Source organism: Chelmon rostratus, chromosome 2 (genome assembly GCF_017976325.1).
Source record: "Chelmon rostratus isolate fCheRos1 chromosome 2, fCheRos1.pri, whole genome shotgun sequence".
NCBI classification, from domain to species: Eukaryota; Metazoa; Chordata; class Actinopteri; order Chaetodontiformes; family Chaetodontidae; genus Chelmon; species Chelmon rostratus.
Window position 1 is genome coordinate 19833444 of NC_055659.1, and position 21142 is coordinate 19854585.

General features: G+C 42.2%; 1 protein-coding gene across 4 annotated transcripts; it reads right to left on the reverse strand.

The window, feature by feature from the left end:
• Window positions 1-116: 116 nt before the first annotated feature.
• On the reverse strand, window positions 117-20976 carry per3 (period circadian clock 3). Of its 4 annotated transcripts, XM_041951054.1 has the most exons (23): window positions 20837-20976; window positions 16825-16893; window positions 12320-12731; window positions 11085-11245; window positions 10875-10993; window positions 10350-10548; window positions 9846-9897; window positions 9258-9403; window positions 9051-9129; window positions 8845-8951; window positions 8292-8448; window positions 7938-8046; window positions 7025-7153; window positions 6824-6932; window positions 6609-6720; window positions 6354-6493; window positions 6081-6242; window positions 5657-5896; window positions 4700-5553; window positions 4283-4475; window positions 3182-3368; window positions 2184-2334; window positions 117-2101 (listed from the first exon to the last, which is right to left on the reverse strand). In XM_041951054.1, the coding sequence occupies exons 3-23, from the start codon at window positions 12583-12585 to the stop codon at window positions 1979-1981; spliced, it is 3795 nt and encodes a 1264-aa protein (XP_041806988.1). In that variant the 5' UTR covers window positions 12586-12731; window positions 16825-16893; window positions 20837-20976; the 3' UTR covers window positions 117-1978. The 4 variants fall into 4 exon arrangements, with proteins under 4 accessions (XP_041806988.1, XP_041807003.1, XP_041806996.1 ...); XM_041951069.1 differs by lacking the exon at window positions 16825-16893 and having other exon boundaries at window positions 11085-11242; XM_041951062.1 differs by lacking the exon at window positions 16825-16893 and having other exon boundaries at window positions 9846-9894.
• Between the last annotated feature and the right edge of the window lie 166 nt (window positions 20977-21142).

Consider the following 21142-nt stretch of genomic DNA (forward strand, 5'->3'; position numbering starts at 1 on the left):
TGCTGGCAGCACTGATGGGGAACATGCTGTACGACTTCACCCATGATAGTAAGTACCAGCACAGCTACTCCTTATTTGTTGTGTGTTATGCCGAACACAGTCACTTCTAAGTCATGTTAGGTCATAGTTCATTTATTCATTCCTTTGTGTCGCAAACAAACAGTCCCTGAATTCAAGACAAATGGCTTTTTATACACTTTGTGAAGTTTGTTTTGTGTACTTTTTCTATAAAATACATGGTACTGTACTATACTTTGAATCTAAAAACGGTAGAAAACCCTGGTCTGTCATACACTGGTGGACAACTGTATCGAAGAAAGCAGTCAGTGAGTGCGCACACACACACAGACACACACACGCACGCACACAGACACACGCGCAGACGCACACACAGACACACGCACACGCACACACAGACACACGCACACGCACACACACACACAGACACACCCACGCGCACACACACGCGCACGCACGCACACCTGTAATTTGAACCCAGGACAAGAACAGTTTTGACAACATTCATAGAACTTCAATAGGTTAGTCAATCCCTCTCAGCCTTCCTCATACAAACACACACACACACAGCCAGTCAAACAGACAGGTACGCAGAGTCTAAGGGCCTTTTCACACGTGAAAGTTTGAACCAAAGTCTGAATTGAGGTTAGTTTTGTCTGATGTTGCATGTTGTCAGTTCAATTCCGGTCTCATCTCTCATCCACAGAGAATAACTGAAAGGGGTCAGATTTTTTGTGAGTTTTTTTCCAACTATAAAGCTGACGGAGGAAATATCAATTAAACCTCTGTTCTCCTCCTCTCACCATGTGCTACAGGAGCTCATTTTGTTTTGTTGCTTTATTTTTCCTTTCTCCTGTTCTGACGGTAGCCTGCTAGAACTTCCTGTAATTGGTCCAAGAGTCTAAAGCATCCCAGAAAATGAACCAAAGCATGGTTCAATCTGATCTGGACCAAACCAAGACCACGGTTCGGTTGTTGGTGGTTGGTGGAGGTTTTACACCTGTAATTTTGGTTTGGATCAAACTGAAAATTTGGACCAAAGAAGGTAGGTGTGACTTGGCCCTAAGAGGAAATTCATTCAGAAAGTAAACCCAGAATCAAAAGACATTTGGGGCCATGCTGTGTCTGTTTATAATTAGAGGTAAGCACTGTAGGGTGATGACAAGGCAGGGTGCTGGGTGGTGCTACAGAAGGTTTGGGCACCGGGCTGGACTTGTGTTGAAGCACTAAACTAAATTTTAAATGATCACTGTGTGTTTGCTGTTGTTGGTGAGTCAGAGTCACATAAAAACTGATGCTCTGGTCAAGAGAAAACCAACTAATGGAATAAAAGAATACACTCCAACAACAATTAACTTAGAAGATTAGAATCTGAACATTATAAACAGAGAGCAGCAAAAGTGTCTTTGTCTCAGTGTCCATCAAAACAATCTCCCATGTGTCAACCATGGTACTTTACTCTGCAGGTGAAGGAGTTGATGTGGTACATGTACTGTACAACCTCCATGTCTCTGGAGGAGAGTCTGGCGTATGTTCTGATATTCAAACTGGGACAGCACTGTCATTGTCTTGTCACTCTGTCGGCAGCAACCATGGGACCCTCTTCATATATTGAGCATCAAGTGGTAAATGGTGCCAAAGGATCTGGTCAATCCTAAATACAAACCAAACCCCTACAGGGGTCTATAAAGACAAAAAGTAGAGAGGTATAACATTTATGGTCCAATAAAGGCAGTCACATTAGGCTGACTAAGAGAAAATGCCCGTCACCCCCGCCTCCTCTGTTCCTCAGGCCCTCGTCCAGCCACTGATGCCTTTACAAAAAATGTTAAACTTCAGACTAAAGCACAGGGACCCACTCCTCTGGATCGGTCGGAGGAAATGGAGGGAGTTGTTGCGGTTTCTGGCAGGGCTGGTTTGCTGTGAGCTGGGTGGTTGGTCGTTTCGGCTTCCAGGTCTCTCAAGTGTCCACCACATGTCCGATGGAGTCCTGCTGAGGGTTCTCCAGAGGGGACGAACTGTCGGGGGCAGGAGGGTGAGGGGAGTGGGCGACCCCTGCGCCTGCGCTGCAGCCTACACAACCCTGTGAAGGACAAAGATACATTAAACATGGGCTCAGGTGTGCAGAAAGGTGAATGTGTTTGAGGTGAGTGTGTGATCCCCACCTGTGTGTCGATCTCCTGTGGGATAGTGTGCTGTTGGATCCAGGGGTGAACCTCAGCCAGCTCCTCTCTCTGCTCCTGGGTGAACCAGGGCTGGAGGGGCTGAAGCACCCGAAGCTTCTCCCTGTCCTCTGCCAACACCTCAGTCTGGTCCCTGAAGGAGAGGAAAGACAGGATACAAAGCAAAGACGAAGAATTAAATGACAGGAATGGTCTTACAAATTTTACTATCTTAATCTAAATAGCACAAACATTTTTCTGGAAATTACATTTAAAAAAGTTGTTATTGTCTAACATTCGAGGAATAGATAATGTCACCACGCAATCAAATGAGCAGAGGGCACCTTCAAAGCTTCAAGTTCACCTTTTCTTTACACACTACCATCGTGAGACAGCAGTAGACTCTAGAGAAGTCACACAGTGATTGTCCAAAAAAGGGTCTCAAACAGTTTGACATGTTTGAGAGGTAGCTTGGATGCTAATGTAAAGATCAAAGGACTCGGAGAGGCAGAGTCGCCAAACAACTGCCGAGCAGCCACATTGTGTCAAAGAATGTCATTAAAATGACGGTAAGCCCCAAACACTCAAAAGTCTTAGAAATGCTAATCTGACTGTGGTCACAAAACCAGCTGCTTCAAAGAGATTTGACCTCTTTGAGCTCAATGCACTCGTTAACGCTGGATATTTACATGTGACTTTACATTTGAAAGATACTAAATAGGGTTTGGCTTGGTTCTGTGTGTTTATATTCACCAACAATCACAGTTCGTAACCAGTATAATCCAAAATGTAATACACTTCTCTCTAAAATATAGCAATTAACATTGCAAATCACCATGAGGATCAATCCACACTTAACTACTACCGCTGTACGGGCTGAAATGTGGAAACATGCTGCTTATATGTGTAATGCCAAAACAAAAGGTTTCGACAGGACTGACAATGTGTTTTTGTTCACCATAAACGGAATGGAAACAGTAAGAGAGGTGTTAAGCGTGTACCTGGTGTGGATCTGGTATGTCATCATGACATGCTCAGGCGTGTGCTGGACCATGCTCCACAGTGAGTTCTCCACCCGAGTGTCGAAGCTGTGCTGGTGCTCTGCCGGCGCCTCCTGGCTCTTACGGGCTTTGCGTGATGTGTCCGATGAATCATTGCTGGCAAAGTATTTGCTGCTGTTGCTGCTGCCTGTAAGCCAGAGAGAGCTCTGCATCAGTCACTTCTGCCTACTATTAAGTGTACCTGTTGTTCTTGTACTGTGATGACATTAATTGACATAAATGACATGAATTTTAGGATTGCCAAAGAATAGGTAAGGCCATTCTAGGCTGTCAAATGCTTTCTCTGCATCCAGTGACACAGCTAGAGTTTGGCTACAAAGAGAGCTTGCTTTATAGATAATGTGGTACAGCCTTCTCATGCTACTGGACGATAAACACCCCTGAACAAATTGAGTCCGGTCTAGATGGATCAGCGAACCCTCAATAACCATAAAGCCAAATATTTTGCATAAATCTAAAAGTCATTATTGAGATTGTTAATAGGATGCCAACTACTCATTCCCATGACAAATTTCCCAGATATTAGCACTAGTGAAATATTAGCAAAACACACAGCTACAGACATTTCTTGGTGTTAGGCGATATCATTGTACACTTTACAGAGAAGAGATGACAGTGCACTTTAAAAAAGTGGTAAAATTCAACACTGAAACCATCTTCATCAGTGGATTTTCCTGAGGATAGTTCATTTCAGGCTTACTGTATCTTGCTTTCTCAAATAGGAGCTTCTAAATCTAATATTTCATTCCTCTTTATAGTGGGAACCATTAAATCAGTGAAGACCTCTGCTGAACTCACATTTTGAAATGTATAATTTGTAATACTACCCGAATGCCTCATTTATACCCTCTGGGTCTCGGCTACCTGATCCATCATTCTTTGTAATTGATGATATAGCCTTGATGACGGTTCTTGAAGTATTTCAGTTTTAAGGATCATGTTTTGCTATATTCACTGCATTTATTCATGGTTGTGTTTTACAAGTGAAGGCAAAGGGTTTGTTAATGTGTGTATTGTATGCATGTGTGTTTCCCCTTTTACCAGTGTGTGAGGTGGAGGTTCCATTGGAGCCAGATCCAGATCCAGATCCCAGGGAGCCTCCGGACTCCCCTGACCCAGAGCCAGAGGCATTGGAGCCGGTCCCTGACCTGGCATCCTCCTGCAGCAGCATGTCAAGCAGCTCACTGGATGTAGACTGGGCATCATGGTTCCCAGAATCACTGGGGTTGTCACCCTGCTCAAGGCAAAGGTTTGACAATCAGGACTAAATAAAGTACTTCAACTACATAACTGGAGAGCCACAGACTGTGCTGTATATCAACATATACTAGGTATGTATGAGAAATATACCTACTGAGAGAATATGAGCTGTACTGGCTAAAATATTGAAGAAGTTTTAAGAAAATACAAGTTTTTGGCATGTTGATGGCGAAGGTTGGCAGGAAACAGCAGTCTCACCTCGTTGACATGTTGTTCGTGGAGGCTCTCAGCATGGTTGTGCCCGATGCTGCTCTGCCCTTCATTCGGCTTTGGTAGCTCCTCCTGCAGCAAGTTCAGCTGCAGCGGAGAACTCGAGCGAGAGCTGGAGAATAAAGCCCGAGGACCGGCTTCCTCCTCCGCTTCCCCAACAGAGGAGCTGGCTCTGGGTGAGCAAAGCAGAGGGCCCACTGGGGACTGAGTGTGGGCGCCAGGCTGGGATTGAAACATGGGCTGAGGGAAGGGGGCACTGCCAGGGACAAAGCCTGTCATGGTGATGGGTGTCTGGGGCAGCATGGAAGGAGTGGACGGTGGGTAAATGGACGGAAAACCTGGAGTGAAAGTTGGGTAGTTGGGCAGGATGACAGCCATGACTGGAGCCACGTATGGGTTGATGCTCTGGGCTGGAGCCATGGGTTGCAGGTTGTGAAAGTTCTGTATATTCTGCAGATTCTGAATGGGCTCCATCTGGACTGGTTGCATCCCTGGCACGCTCTGAGCAGACTGCATGATGCCGAAGTTGTAGCTGAGCAGGGTTTGGTCAAGAGGCTGTAGCACCACAGGGGTCGCTGCAGAAAGCTGTTGTGGTCTGGGAGGTTGGTCCGGGCCAGGCTGGGTCGCCATCATGGGGAAGAATGGCGCCTGGAGTTGGGATGTTTGGCTGTAGGGGGCCCCCAACTGGGGTTGGGAGGACTCAGAGGAGGGCCAAGAGGAGTTGGGGCAAGGTGGCGAAGCGTAGCTGTCTGAGGAACCCTGGGGTTTTGGGCGCTTGTGTCTGGGCTTTCCTCTGCGAGAGCGATTCCACCCACCACCGCTCAGTGGACGTAGGTAGTCACCTGTGGTGAGATGGACACAGGCAACAAAGTAAGTTTGATTGAAAGCGCCTTTAAAAATTATAATCAGCTCTCTCTAAATCCATTTTAATAGGAACACACATACCTGGGTGGTGGGAGTGAGCCATAGAGCTGTTGTCCAGCTGCAGATAGGAGCTGTAGGGGCTCTGGAGGATCCGATGGCGGAATCGATCCACATATTCTTGTTCCTCCTTCTGGGTGTGAGCTGACAACACCTCCTTGGTGAGACCTATAAACCTTCGTTCCTCTGTGGCGGGACGGACAGGGGTCGGAGCTGCATCAGTAGGCTCACTGCCCATTGGGGCATCCTCCAGTGCCGTGGCCTCTGTGAGAGAACATTGAGGAAAGAACGTGTTCAACAGAGAGTTTGTGACACTGACACAAAGTTTTTCTAAACAAAGACGTAACTCCCATATGCAGTCTGTTCAAATCTAAGATCAACAGAGCAGTCACACGTTCTGAGTGACTCCCATGGTCTGACACAGAGATGTAAAGGCATGTTTATGTACCTGATTCAGGTTGTGGCACATGGACGATGGTGCTGCTGTATGAACACTGGCTGGTGACAGAGACCACACTCATGGCCTTAGTTGACATTGTAATGTCTGTCAGAGGTGCTCCAACAACTGCTGCTGTGGTAGGGGCCACTGACACCCCACTGTCCAACACCACTGAAAAGTGAGGAGAAACGAGATGAATAGTTGCTTTAGCAAGGAATATTACAAAACATTACTCAAATGGTGACCGAGTAGTAAATTGTGTGGCGCGTGTGGTGTTTTTACCATCTGAGCTGGCCTGAGCTGTGTCAGTGGCTCCAGCAGGCTTGTCGTCTTCTGAGGTAGAGGATGAGGAAGACGAGGTGGCCAGGGAATGAGAATCACTCTTCCGCTTGAGGGCTGGACCTGTGCAGCTCTCCAAATATCTGGAACACACAAACACAGGCACACACAATTAATAACGGACAGAAAGTAGGTGGTTTAGCACCAAATAAACTAAAATGATCTACGAGTGTTGTGATGTTGCTACGACTACAACACCTGATGATGTTGTCCACACAGTTGATCTGCTGATAGGAGGGAATGTGTGTTTGCTTCCTGCTTTCTTCATGATCTCTGACCTCAGGGTTGGAGGCTGCGGGGCGCAAACGTGCTGGGAAAATAAAGGGTCATTTTAGCCAATAGTAAAACAATTGCATATATTAACACAGTATGCTTTTCATGTTTTGTATTTTCAACGTGTGGTGCTGCATTACCTGTGGCAGGTTTGCCAAGAAGACTGATTTTGTGGCTGGAACCCAGATAGGCCTGCTGACCCCAACTCTTCACTCTATTCACATCAGCACAGATCTGCTGCAAAGTCATCTGCAATAACACACAAACAATGTATCAGCAGGATTCACCTTGGCAGCATTACTATTGGCATCCTGAGCTGTGAGGTCACTGTTATGTCTTACCGGTTCCCGGTGCGAGTCCTCCCACAGGTTACCATTGCTGTCACTTGAAGAAGCTACGCTGATGTAGTGCTCATGAGAGCCATTACTTCCCAAACTGCCATAACCACTGGAACCATTGTTATGGACCGGCTGTGGAGAAGAAACACAAAGAAGTGAAGTCACCTCTGACATGCAAACAGGTAGAAAAACAAAGGATAGATTAAGAGATCTCTGTATATCTGTGTGTGCAACAGAAAGGCCTACTTGTGTACGTGTCTGTCTGTGTTAAGAGGGGTCGACACTAGAGATGCACAGAGAGTAATTTTCCGAGCAGATTCCAATTTCCAAGTTTTCAAAAGTCTGACCTGCTGGTTCAGATTTTGGCCGATTCAGATTTTCTTTCTATCTTTATGAGGATTCTAAATGACCGCATAGTTTTACTTAATGAAAAATTTAATTGTGTGTTCATAAAGAAAAAAAATAAAGAACTTTTATTTGGGGACATTTCACTGGCACAGGGTTGGATAATGTGACACTGATTAGCCAGTCACCGGTCAGGCCAATCACACTGAAAACTGGCAGATTCCAGTCGCTGATCGAAAGATGCATCTCTAGTGTACACCTATGGACATAGATGTGGTCTCGGACTGCAACTTGCTTTTATCAGTTAATCTATTAATTACTTAGAAAGGCAATTAAATGTGTCGAAACATGATGGCCTTGAAATTATCAGAGCCCAGAGATTTGTCTTGTGATTTCTTTCTTAGTTTACCAAACTTAAGAAAACACTATAAAGGACTGATTTTAAATTTACATGAAACAGAAGCAGGAAAGCTAATGTTAGTATTAATAATCCGTAAGAATTTGATTTTCTCTAATGAGCTATGACAATAAATAATTGAATGACGCATTTTTTCAGCACTGATATAATGACCTGCAGGAAAAGCTTGTAGATCTTTCCTTGCAGATCTTTTATTTCCTCGTGGGTGACTGGCACATCGTCATTAGTCTGAGCAGCAAACACGTCCTCATTCAGTGGACTCCTGGTGGCAAAAGACAACAGCACAGTGACGTTATAATCGTTATTATGATGTTTTTATTTAATAAGCAACTCTGAGCAATAACAGCGCTGCTTTAGCACTTAAAACACATAAGACAGATGTACAACAGACCATGCAAATACCAAACCCCCCCGAGCACATGACTCCCACTGAGCTTGAAACTTCATTTGTGATTGTAAAACTTTGAAACTGTTGTTTTAGTCTGAATTTGTGCCATTGTTACTTACGTCCTGACTTTATGCCGCCCAATTATGAAGGCCACCTTGCGGCTCCAAGGGTTGATGAAGCTGGACCAGCTGGTGTCCAGGGTGATGTGGTCTCCATTCTGGCAGCGCAGACGCACTGGAGAGTGCTCAAATGGAGACTGGCCCGCATACTTTAACACTGCACATGGCATGAAGAAAAAAAAACAGCATGAGAGGGGGCAGGATGTAGCAGACTTTATGACTGATTGGTCCCGATAGACAGCATGGGCTGTCACAATTTCGATTCTATGTCAAAAATTTATTGAAATGAGGATCAGCAATTCTCCCAGTATTTTTCTTCATCCCCATCTGGTGTGTGTCCAAAGGATAAAAACAAAAAACTGTTCACACAGCAGCTTGCTAGTAACCTGCGGCACACACACACAGCTTAGTGTTTGTCCTGCTACACACCATCAATTTTCCATAAATTAATGAATTGTTTACAATTTTTTTTCACTGATTTTGTTCACTGACAAATTCTCATCTCAGTATACTAATAAGGTCTACTCTTTAAACACCCTCCTTGAACACTCACCTTTCCGGTGCATAGACAGCATGAGGGGGCGGTCATCTGGGTGGATGCAAGTCAGCAGTGACGTGCCAATCAGATCCTGAGGCAGGTATCCTAGCAACGGCACAGCCCTGTGGACAGCAACCATCAAATTAACTTCATCAACACACCGACATTTAAAAAGCTCAGTGTCAACTTGGATTGTGAAGACGGTTGGTGAATGTGTTGACCTGTCATCCACTTCAAGGAACACACAGCCAGGTGAGTGTGTGGTGGTGAAGATGCGCTTGTCCAAGGGGATCCGAGGAGCTGCACAAGTGAAAAGTGGCAATGTCACAGAGACGTTTCTTACACGTTTAAGTACACAACTTTTTCTTTACCATTCACTGGGTAAGGCTGTTTGAGTTTTGTGCAGTTTTTGGTGCTAATAATTGTACCCTCATATCCAGAGATGATGCGTTCAGCCAGTGCCAGGCAGCACGGCTCCTCCTCCCCACTGCTTCCTTTTCCCTGCACCTTCAGCAGGTAGGGTGTTATCCGAAACGGGTTGTAACGCATCTCACCCTCACGGTCCTTCCCACCCCTAAAATATATATATAATTTTTAATTTCCACTGTGACTTATGAAGTAAACATACAGTAAGCCGTTTTATTTAACTAATATCAAACACTGAAAAAACAAGTCAAACTGGAAATGATTTAAACAAATGCTGACTCTCTATGTTTCTTCTACAAAAGTAACTGCTCTGTTACAACATGTGAACTTCTTCTATCTTTAGCTGCATTGCTCACAAAGCCCCAAACAGTTGGCAGGATGTCTGAGGAGCTTAGAAGTGACTTTATGCTGTGCTTCACTGATATCAATTGGTAAAGATTTGTTAATTAAGGGTCATTTCAAATAATGTTTTCTAAGAATTTGTGGAAATTCATATTTTTCTGACTGCATTATTGTGAAATCAGAGATTTATGGGTGGGGTAGTCTAGGAAAGATCCTTAATAGAATGAAAACACAGTGTGTATACTGACCTGATTCTGCAGAAGAAAGACTTGACCTGGGCACAGTCAAACAGAACTCCTGCTGCAGAGACAAAGAACAGAGAAAAGTCAGTCACCTGTCAGTTATTTCTTAGTTACCTGCACTGACTCAATTATGTGCAAAATCACATCAAATAGTTATTACACTGTTATAAGTTTAAATGAACAGTAAATTTAAATAGATGTATAACAAAAGGAAAAGTTTTAAGAATCTAATCACTGGAATCGCTTTCTTTTTTAGTGATGTTAGCATTTAATCATGATCATTGTTAAAAAAAAGAGTAAATGTTGGGTAGTGTCTCTCTAAATACATAAAAATCACAGTGATCATGATTGACAGCACTTCTGAATCTCATTGGGCATCTTATAAATATGTGTTTTCTGCAAAAAATACTGTGCCCGGGAAACAATGCATTATACGTCAGTTAAAATTCAACAACCACTTACATAAAACAAACAAATACCTACTCAAAATATCAAAATATCCAAACACACCTGAGTGCGAGTTGCTCCACGGTGGCAGATGCGGCTGAGCTGTATGTGAGTAGAAGACATTAACATCTTGGTGGAAGAGCAGCTCCACAAACTTGGCCGACTCCAGGAACTTCCTCTTGCAGCACAGGATGCTGGGAGTCTGCTCCGACGCGTACAGCACGCGGCCGCTCAACAGCGAGAAAACCACCACGAAGGAATCCTACACACAGACACAGAGAGACGTACGCACGCACATGTAGAAAGACACAAGCACACAAGCGAGCCAAGTCACAGACACACACAAAAGCAGTAAACACACATACACTCACACACACGCCCAGGCGTGAGGCAAAAATAGACATACACATGCACGTATGTATAAGAGTGTGTTTGCTTCTTTAAGACTCTCTACAACTGTGATGGAGCCTTGAATCAGTATCAAAGTTGAATATATATATAAAACAACTCCCAACAAATCCTCTATTGTCATGACAACTTAAGTAGCAACAGCATCAGTTGCTGTCTGTGAGTTATGTGTGTGTGTACCGTGTTTTTAAGGGTGTGTTCAGAGGTGACTCTGTCCAGCTCTTCCAGAGTGCACACGCTGGCATCTCTCCTCTCATCCTGGCCATTTTGCATCAGCAGTTTGTAGTATTCACTATTGGCTGCAGGAAACACACAAACACACATGCTGCTTTGAAACAAGATCATGTCAGAAAAGGTGGTGACAGTTTAAGTTTCCAGGTGTCAGCCTACCTTGCACTTGTTTGACACAGTTGAGAGCGTAATGTAAGGCTTCCACAGTGCTGGCTTTGCTGCGACTGCGTTTTTCTGATGGAAGCCTCTTCTTCATCTCAGCCACTGTCATCATCACCTCTCTGTGGGCCTGCCCTTTGCCACCATCTGTGTTCTCACTGCTACACACACATTGAGAAGTTTAACTCAATACAGCAGTGGCAAACAGACAGGTTTTAAGCCAAAAGAAGACGAGTTGCAGCAGATCTAAAGTTGTCAGGGAGTTCGTTTCAGATATGTGTGCAAAAACACTGAAATGCTGCTTCTCCGTGTTTGGTTTTGACTCGGGTGACAGTGGGCAGACCTTGTTGCAGACGATCTGTGAGGTTTATAATGAAGTAGCGGTATTGTATTTTTGCTGTAAACCATTCAGTGATTTATAATAGAACAGTAATAATTCAAAATGCAGGTTACAGTCAAAGTTTCCGGTTCAACTATGTGCCCTCATAGTTTTTCTGTGTGATTAGCAACATTATGGGTGCACTGCTTTAATTTTACCTCCAAAAGGAACGGTAACTACAGTCTATACAGTCAACTTGTTTAGATGTATTATCGTCTGACTGGTTGTGTGTGTTGCTCCACTGGACCTATTTTCAGAGTACAGTGAGGTCCTTGAGGTGCTTCTACAACCTGCCAGGACTCCACCTGTGCCTAAACGAATTCATTCAACATTCTTCTGTGGCAAACTCCCACAAAAGAACAGAGTGACTGAACTGTAACTACAGAGCAGTGTGGTTTTTATATTTTACTGAATGAAGTCAGGCTGGTATTTATTTGCATGTATTTGTATGTTTTCCCTGTTAACATTCAAAACTGCCAACTACTGTTCTGTTTTGGAAGTAACAACCATTTTGAAAGGATGTTAATTTGTTGATTTTACTCTTTTGAGTCTTTTGTTTTGAACTTAAATGTTTGTATGGCTGTTCTAAATAAAAGAAGAAAATAATAACAATGAATCAATATTTTAAACCATTTCTTAATTGAATTCACAACAATTACTGTGTTGTGATATGTACCATTACTGTCAGATAAAATACATATACTGTGATAGCAGACTTTGGCCATATTGCAAGCCCCTCACTGTGGTGCATTGTAAAACTCTTTCTGAGATGAGGAGACACTGCAGCAATTTAGGTCACTGCAGTATGTAGTGAATGTATGGTTAGAGGTCAGGGCACTCGCAAACAGGCAAATACCTCTTAGTTGAAGCTGAGGCGGACCCTATGGCGCTACCAGGGCTGTGATTGGCCGAGGAAGAGAGGTCATTTGATCCGCTAATCATCTCCTCATCTTCTTGCCCCACTTCTCCATGTGAAACTCCACTCTCCTCCCTCCTGAGGCGCTCTGACTGTGCCCCTCCACCCTGTTGCACTGCTGACACCCTCTCCTCCCCTCCATCTTCTCCTGTGACTGACGGTAGCGAAGGCTCCTCCCCATCTGGACTGCTGTCACCTCCAGGCATCTCAGCACTTTGGTCACAGATCAATAGTAATTTGTCCAATCACAGTGGGCAGTAAGGGTCTTCATATGTTCATCAAGGGGAATGGGTTCCATGTGGTGACGATGAATTAGCGCTCATTCAATCAGTCAATCAATTGGATGTAGGATCTGTAAGATAAAGGAAATACAGGGAGATGATAAGAAGCAGTATCAGAGCAAACTTAGCAGGACTGAATTCACAACATGGAAGAACAAGCAGCAGGTGGTGACCACCCAGCTAATTTCTTACATAACTCCTGCGACTGAAAACAGTAGCAAATCCATCTGAGAGGTGTGGGGCTGCATTAAAAGATACTATTTTGACAAAATCTGAATCAAAAGATTTTTTTTTAAATGTGAATCAAAAAATAATATGCAGTTCCTCCTAGAATTTAAGTTAAAGACACTAGAGCCTCAAGGCTTTCAGGAAAAAATAAGTGTTATGACGCATGGCATCAACACTATCGTCTATCTTTTCCCAGTTGAAGACGCGGGGTACAGTAGGTGGTTTGTTCTAAACAGTACAGTAGTGACCACAGCGTGAGGTAAACCCGCTGAGCAACATGCTCAAACCCCTGCAGACACGTTATGCTTGGTTTATGCAATGAGACAGTAAAACGTTGCTTATTAAGATCATTTTGTTATACCATGAACAGACAAACATGTTGGACATACGAACTGTATACAGTATGTAATATATATATTTATACAGTATATAGTCATTTTATAACATATTGTTTTTGCAGTTAATGAAATCAGCATAATCATTTTAGAAGAAATGATACAATACTGCACTTTCAGATGTCATGCAACTTCTTCACTGAGACAGCTAATGTCTTCCAAAAGAAATTTTCCAAAGTCCTTCAGGAGCCGTCTTACCACAACTCAAAATTGATTCATTTTGCAGCTGTGATTAACTCCTCCATTTTCCTCTGTGCACTGCATTGTGGCCAGTAGCTTACATCAACAGCACAATCAAAAATATTTTTTTCCTCATCATGCACACTGATTTTTTTTTTCTTTTAAATAGACTTATTTTTTCCAGTGTGAACACATTCATACTACAACACAGCTATGATGCATAGCAAGTATGCATGTATCATTAGACAGAAGGAAATTGGAGGTGTGATTAATCAGGATAATAATAATGATTGCTGCATTCTGTTTAGGTGTGTCAGTTCCAGTCACAGCTTTGTATTGCAGTTGGTTAGACGTGTGCTTTTCATGCTATGACATGTCAAAATGTCTTCCATGAAAAGTGTTGACAGATGAAGGTAAAACCCAAATCAAAATGCCTAAAATTTGTCACAAACAAGCCATACTTGGCGCATTATTATCAAATAAAATGTTCAATGCAATAAGACAGTGCTTTTCATTACTCAAAGGTGAACAACACACAGTCTGCCTTGTTATTTAATACAATTGGACTAGCTGACTATTCAACTGACTCACCGCTTTCTGACTCATTCCCTTCATCTATGATTTACACATGAGCACATTTCATCCATTAATCCTGCTAACAGCACAACATCACTCTCTACACAACAACAGTAAACAATAATAATGTGATTATCCTGATTCCCACAGAGACATTTTCCTTGACTTTCATTGAGTCAAATGCAGCTCAAATTCCCTGGAGACACTCAGATGTGACACATTTATTTAATGTGTACAGATAAAGACTAAAACATCACAAATGGATTTAAATTCAGACAGCATTTATACCTCAAATTGGCTAGGTTTAGGATGTATTTTTCAGAAATCAAACTTGACATGACAAAAGAAAACAGAGGTAAAGTCTTCACCATCTCCAGTCAACTGCCTGATAGCTTTTTTTCTGCCTTCATGACGTCAGTTATACACAAACACAAACTGCGGCAGCGAGACAAGACAAGTGAGACACAGAGAAAGAGGGAGACACACTGAGAGGTATAAACAGGAGCCAGTGAAAACATCCTGCACTGTTCAACAGGTCGTCACTGCAGGATTACATAACCAGCTTGCTCAATTTGGAGCGTATAAGCCATCCTCCTATTATACGAGAATGGTGTGTGTACAGGGCACAGACACAAATCCATGCTCACTGTGGTGTAGGTATAATGCTCTGGCCTTGCCTAATTTTTACAGCACACAAACAGACCTGATAAGGCCACAATAAGGTCAAGGTACGAACTTGAATTTTTGCTCAAAGCACATTGCAATTCAAATGTAAACAAAAAGCTTAGTTGCACCACTAAAAATTGATAACTGGAACACACCCTCACCCCCAAATTGAATGACCAGTCTTTAATAAAAGGATTATCACAAGAAAAAAACTAAATCTAAGTTGATTATCTGTTTTAAAACTGTCTAATGGTCTGTATATATCAACAATGTTTGTAGGCATAAGAGTACAACTGTCCCATTTTTATCATTATGAAAACTGTTGAGCTGCAAAAGTACATACGCAGCAGTTACCATGTATGTATGTATTGTCAAAACAAAAATGAAATAACTGAAAGAAGTTTTAAACAAAAAAAAAGGCAATATGGCTAAAAACAACGTTAAAATAGGATATTTTCCAATACCATGTAATCACAGCATAGAAAACAACATCACGGATAAATAAACAAACTATGTTTCAAAGCAGGACAACACGTGACGCATTAAAAAAACATTCTGCAAATACCCAAAACATAGTACAAAATCTCCTGTAATGTGATACTGTGGAATGTGTAGCCTTTACCTTGGGATATTTCTGGTCTAACAATGTCAAAGCCAAAACATGCTATAACCATTTTTTTTTAGTTTGTTCGTTCTGGACTACTGTGGAAAGATGGTGGTGCAACATGGCGGACTTTGTGGAAGAGGACCAGCTCCCTATGCAGATACAAAGGGCTCACTCTTAGGCAACGAAGCACAACAATTCTTATTTTCAGGTGATATATACATATACACTGATGAAAACATAGTTAGCAATATTAGATTACATTTTTGCCATAGTCTGCCATTAGATCCCCATAAATCTTACACACTGGCCTTTTAACATGCAGTGCATTGGGCTCTCTTAGCCACCATACCAACCCCCATATGTGTAATGATGACAAAATTACGGCGTACCGGGACTTCACATAAGCCCATAGTACTCTCTTGTATTTCTCACTGGCGCTTTGTGATACTCATTCTCCTATGGCTATACTACATTACCCAGTGTGCACTGGTACGTGCCACACACCTCCCCCTCGCGAGGCGTTCACTTGTAAGGAGGTCTGAGAAAAAGGACGTGAAGAAGACATTAGCGCAAATTGAAACCAGTTAAACCCACAAATGTTGCCGTGGCTCCAAAGAGGCCAAAAGAGAACCTGAACTGGCAATGAATGGTGAAGATGACACAGGACCACAGACGGACGTTAGCATTAATCTTGCAAGTGACGAGCAGCCATCTAGCAGTAACGTTAGTGCTTTTGCTAACACAAATGTGGCTTCTGATTCACCTGTTGCCAGCGATGTCAACAGTAACTCCATAGAACAAGAATGGCCAGACTGCTGGTCAAACGACCAAAAAAGGCATTTCTGCTCACAGAATGAGTGGCTTATAAGTAAGGACAAAAGGCCTGGGTGCAAGGTATGTAGTCAAGTTAACTCCCTTGCTACCCAAACACATCAGGGACAGAGGTTGTCACATGAGTGGAGTAGATGTTAAACTCTGCATTTGGAGCTAACAAATGCAAACTACTTGAGGGATGCCCCCCTTGAGCTAATATCCAAGTGAACAAACAGAATTTACCTGCAAAGTTTAATATTTAATAAAAACTAATTTCTTTTTAAAAGTCATTAAAATGTCCTAGTATTTAAACACATCACTTAATGATCTGCTGTTACCCACTGCCTAATTTACCTGGCAACAGTTGAATATGGGGAGTACCGGCACTTCTTTTTTTCCACTTAAACTACTGATAATAATATGATATGGTCATATCATCATAATACAATTTCTCTGAAAGAAATATGGCACTGCAGGTCAAATGGGAATTTACTGCACACTAAAATGCCTGGTCATCATGTCAAAACTGGCCCCAACGCAAAACATGTAGTCAATTCCACATTGCAATGGCAAGATTTCTTCATTTGAAAACTCTTTGGGCAATTGAACTTCTGAGATGAGCAATAACTTTCAGGAAGCCTGGTTTTCATGCATTAGCATACATAAGTGGAGAAAGACAAATAGACTGAGCTGTCTTACTGTGCATGGAGTCGAAGAACAGCCATGAGTAATGCAAAGTCTGTGCCCAGGTCAGGTGTATTGTGTCTCCTGAATGTCCGCAATTAAAAAGCAGATCTCGTTATCTTTAAGAGTCTCTCCGGCATGCTCAAATTTCAGATTATACAACATCAATGCACATCAAATCCCTGCCAATACAGAAGTAAAACCTGGCCAGATATACATCTCCAGCCCAGCGATATTTGATTACGAAATCACAATGTTATATAATAACATTCACAGACTGGCAACATGTACACATGATTCATCCACACCCAAACATGTATTTCATGAGGGAATATAATTAGATTGAGGTGAAAATGCTCTGACTGACTTCTGACAACATGTTAAAAATATATTCAGAAGAAGCAGACTTATAGCTACAACTACATATATCTAATTCCAAGCTTATCAATACAGTTTAAAAAACATACAAAATACAACCGATAGGAAAAGAGGATGTGGAAGTCTGATACATGCTTTTCAGACTTTCATCCACTGGAAAAAGAAAATCTTGTTAGACTTCAACAGCTCATGACCCATTCCCATGCAAACAAACCTGACACTCTTCATGGTTCACTTCCCCCATCCCCACATGAACCCAGTAACCTCAATAACCTCACTCAGTACGGCTTAAGGCTTAATGTTAAAGGAGCGACAGCTACTACTCCACTGAAAGCAAGGGCACAGCTGCCATTATGACATTATTAAAACTGCATTGTTGTGTATATTACCTAAAATCTGGTCAGCAACAAACAACATTATAAATACAGAATGTGGCAATTAACCTTAGTAAATCCTGGAACTAGCAAAGCTGCAATGCCAGAAGTGCTTTTCCAAGCTAAGGTTTCAATTATTACTCTGTAACGTGAACTTCACGGCTACTGTAATAACTAATATAATATCTTTACTTGTTATTCATGCGATGCAAGCGTCTGAGGGCAACATTAGCTACAGTTGGTTAATAGCTCCCTAAGCGCCACTCGCTGACTACAACCCTCTGACTTATATCAAGTGGACCTGCTTCGTCTATATGTCATTATGTTAGACTGCTTCGCAGTCAGAGTTTCTTGTGCTGGCTGTAAGTCCGTGAAATTGCCTTTGTTCTTTCTTTGATGCTCCATAACACTGACACAAATTAGAAATGATGAGCTTCAAATTTGCAAGACAGTGATGTAACAACATATCCTGACCGCACACGGTGGTCGGCAACAGCCATACTCGCGGGGGAATTCACACGGATGTGCATTGTGAAAACCAGGTGTAGTTAAGACTAAGCTCAAGTTTGACTGGTGAAACTGACGTCAAGTCTACTGTAAAGACTGGTCTTAACAAAAACCACGTTAACAGTCTGGACCAGGCTTGCAGGTGCACTAGCTGGCATAATGCATCCCTAGAGTCAAACAGCGGTTACCATCACCATAGCAACCTTTGTTTACAGTTGAGGAAACATGGATGATATAGAATTGCTAATTAGAGCAGGTTGACACACACACATTTCATTTTCCAAGTATTTTCAAGACTTATCTACTTGTTCATACTTTAAGCCAGAAACTCAATTCAAACCTTATAATGTTGCACATCTATCATACACTACAAGATTTACTTAACTTTTCAGCACTATTCATAGACGGTTTACCGCTTTTTCAACTATTCATACTCCTTTAGCTGCTTCACCCTACAAATCAAACTGGACAATGCAGTTAAGCATCAACTTTTCAACAAACCTTCAAATATTTCACATCTTTTATACATTACTGGAATTATTCAACTTCTAAATCCAGGATTGCAGTTTGGCTCCCAGCCATTGTTCACACTCCTTCAGCAGTTGAGCAGTTTGTAGTTTGAAAAAAATATCCTGCAGCTGTTTGGAGAATGTAGAAAATACCATGTGCACATAAAGTGTTTCCTATAGTGTGTAAGATTTCCTGCATAAACCCACTGATGAAATCACTGAAAACATTTTTTGTCCTCAATAATAGATTTTTCAACATGGAAGTTTAGACTGTTATCCTGAGATGAATAATGAAGAGACAATAAAGATCTTCGATTTGACAGGCTCAGTTGTATGGGGGCATCTTGTGGTCACTGTCATCAAAGCAGTTTCACTGGTAATTGAACACCTGTAAGATAGCGACTGCGCGACTTGGTGAGAGGGTATACTGATCAACCCTGGATGTCTTCCACAACGTGGTGAATCAGTTCTATTTATGATAAGCATAGACCATCGTCACAACCAAAACCGCTGCAATGCTCATCCTCACTTTCATCAGTGGTCCTGGCCATGGGGGGAGGGAGGGAACATACAAGTACAAAATCTCTTCCCCCTTAAAAAATGTGATGCTGAGTGAAGTGTAACTTTTTAAACATCAGGGCTAAGGTTATCTCTTTATAATTACAATGCTTGACCTTCTGTAGCCTATACCTTGGGACATTTCTGGTCTAACAATCTCTATATTGTTATCATGCAGGCTACAAATCATCTTTCCACACTAGTGGTGGGATAGTGAAGGTTAATATCTGTCATAAACACTTTATCTCCTCACAAATCTTTAAAATAGAATTGCACTTTTTTGCTCTGCTAGGTCCTGTGAGGTGCATGCAGCAGTCACTCAGCTCATAGGCAGAGTACAAAGGAAAAGCACAACAAAAACAGTGCATATTTGCAGCACGTTTGTGTATTTGTAGCATGTTTTTTCTCCTGTGTCGTCTGTCTGTCTCCAAATGTCTGTAAGTGAATACAACAATGAAGACAAAAAGCAATTAAAAAGCAGCTCTCGTTATCTTTAAGAGCCTCTCAGACATGCTCAAATGTCACCTTATACAACACCAATACACATCAAATTCCTGCCAATAGAGAAGTAAAAGCCTGGCCGGATATACATCTCCAGCCCAGCGATATTTGATTATGAAATCACAATGTTATATAATAACATTCACAGACTGGCAACATGTAAACATGATTCATCCACACCCAAACATGTATTGAGGGAAGATACTTAGATTGAGGTGAAAATGCTCTGACTTCTGACAACAAGTTAAATATTTATGGGTTTCAGGTTCATATATCCAGAAGAAGCTGACTTACAGGCACAACTATATATACCAAATTCCAACATTATCACTACAGTTTTAAAAAGAATACACAAACACTACTGATAGGAAGAGAGGACGAGGAAGTCTGATACATGTTTTTCAGGCTTTCATCCACTGGAAAAACAGCTCACAACCCATTCCCACTCAAAACAAACCTGACACTCTTCATGGTTCACTGCCCCCTCCCCACATGAACCCAGTAACCTCAATAAGCCCAGTAACCACTGTATGGCTTAAGGTTCAATGTTAAAGGAGAGACAGCTCCTACTCCGCCGGAAGCAAAAGCAAAAGCACAGCCGCCATTATGACATTATTAAAACTGCACTGTTGTGTATATTACCTAAAATCTGGCCAGTAACAAACAACATTGTAAAAAAATACAGAATGTGGCAATTAACGTTTGTAAATCCTGGAACAAGCAAGGCTGCAACGCCAGAAGTGTTTTTCTAAGATGACGTTTCTATATTACTCTATAACGTGAACTGATAACTTCCTGGCTAATGTAATAACTAATATGATAACTTCACTTGTTATTCACGCAATGCAAGCGTCTCAGGGAAACATCAGCTACAGTTTGTTAATAGCTCCCTAAGCGCCACTCGCTGACTGCAACCCTCTGACTTATTGTAGACATGTCATGTAGCATTAGCAGTATACACTCCCGCACACTACTTACAGACAAGTCATATTTTACTGTAAGGAGATATAAAGCGTCCGACTAATGCAACACAATACACACTCACAATAGTAAACTAGGACACAAGACAACAATTCAGTTTCATTTGTTTACATCTTCTGTTCTCTCTGGTTGGTGCCGTGGGCGAGGTGGTTAGCTATGTTAGCTTAGCCAACTCGCTAACGACATCTCAAATTTTCTGTCTTCTGATGGAATATTTACCCTTTTGACTCCACGTGTGTCTCAGCATCAATATCCAAACAAATTGAACACAATTCTTTGATCGCCGGGTCGTATTTTCAGTATTTTTTTTGAATTATGGTCCAGTCACGTACGTAATCGTCATCCACTCAGGAGCGCTTGACACATTTGTGCAACGTGAGGCCGGTGCACGATAACTCCGCCCACTCCGTTATGATTGGACAGGCCAATTTAGCGTCTATCGCATTATTGGTCACAGCGACTGACAGGGGGCAAGTCTAAACGCAACGATCTGTCATCCGCTTGCAGACGGTTCACGTGGACCTC

Coding starts and splice junctions, on each gene's coding strand:
- per3 (XM_041951046.1), bottom strand. CDS start 12,585: ATGCCTGGAGGTGACAGCAGTCCAGATGGGGAGGAGCCTTCGCTACCG. Junction 3,369..4,282: donor AACCTCCACCTCACACACTG/GTAAAAGGGGAA, acceptor TCTGGCTTACAG/GCAGCAGCAACAGCAGCAAA. Junction 2,102..2,183: donor CACAGGAGATCGACACACAG/GTGGGGATCACA, acceptor TGTCCTTCACAG/GGTTGTGTAGGCTGCAGCGC.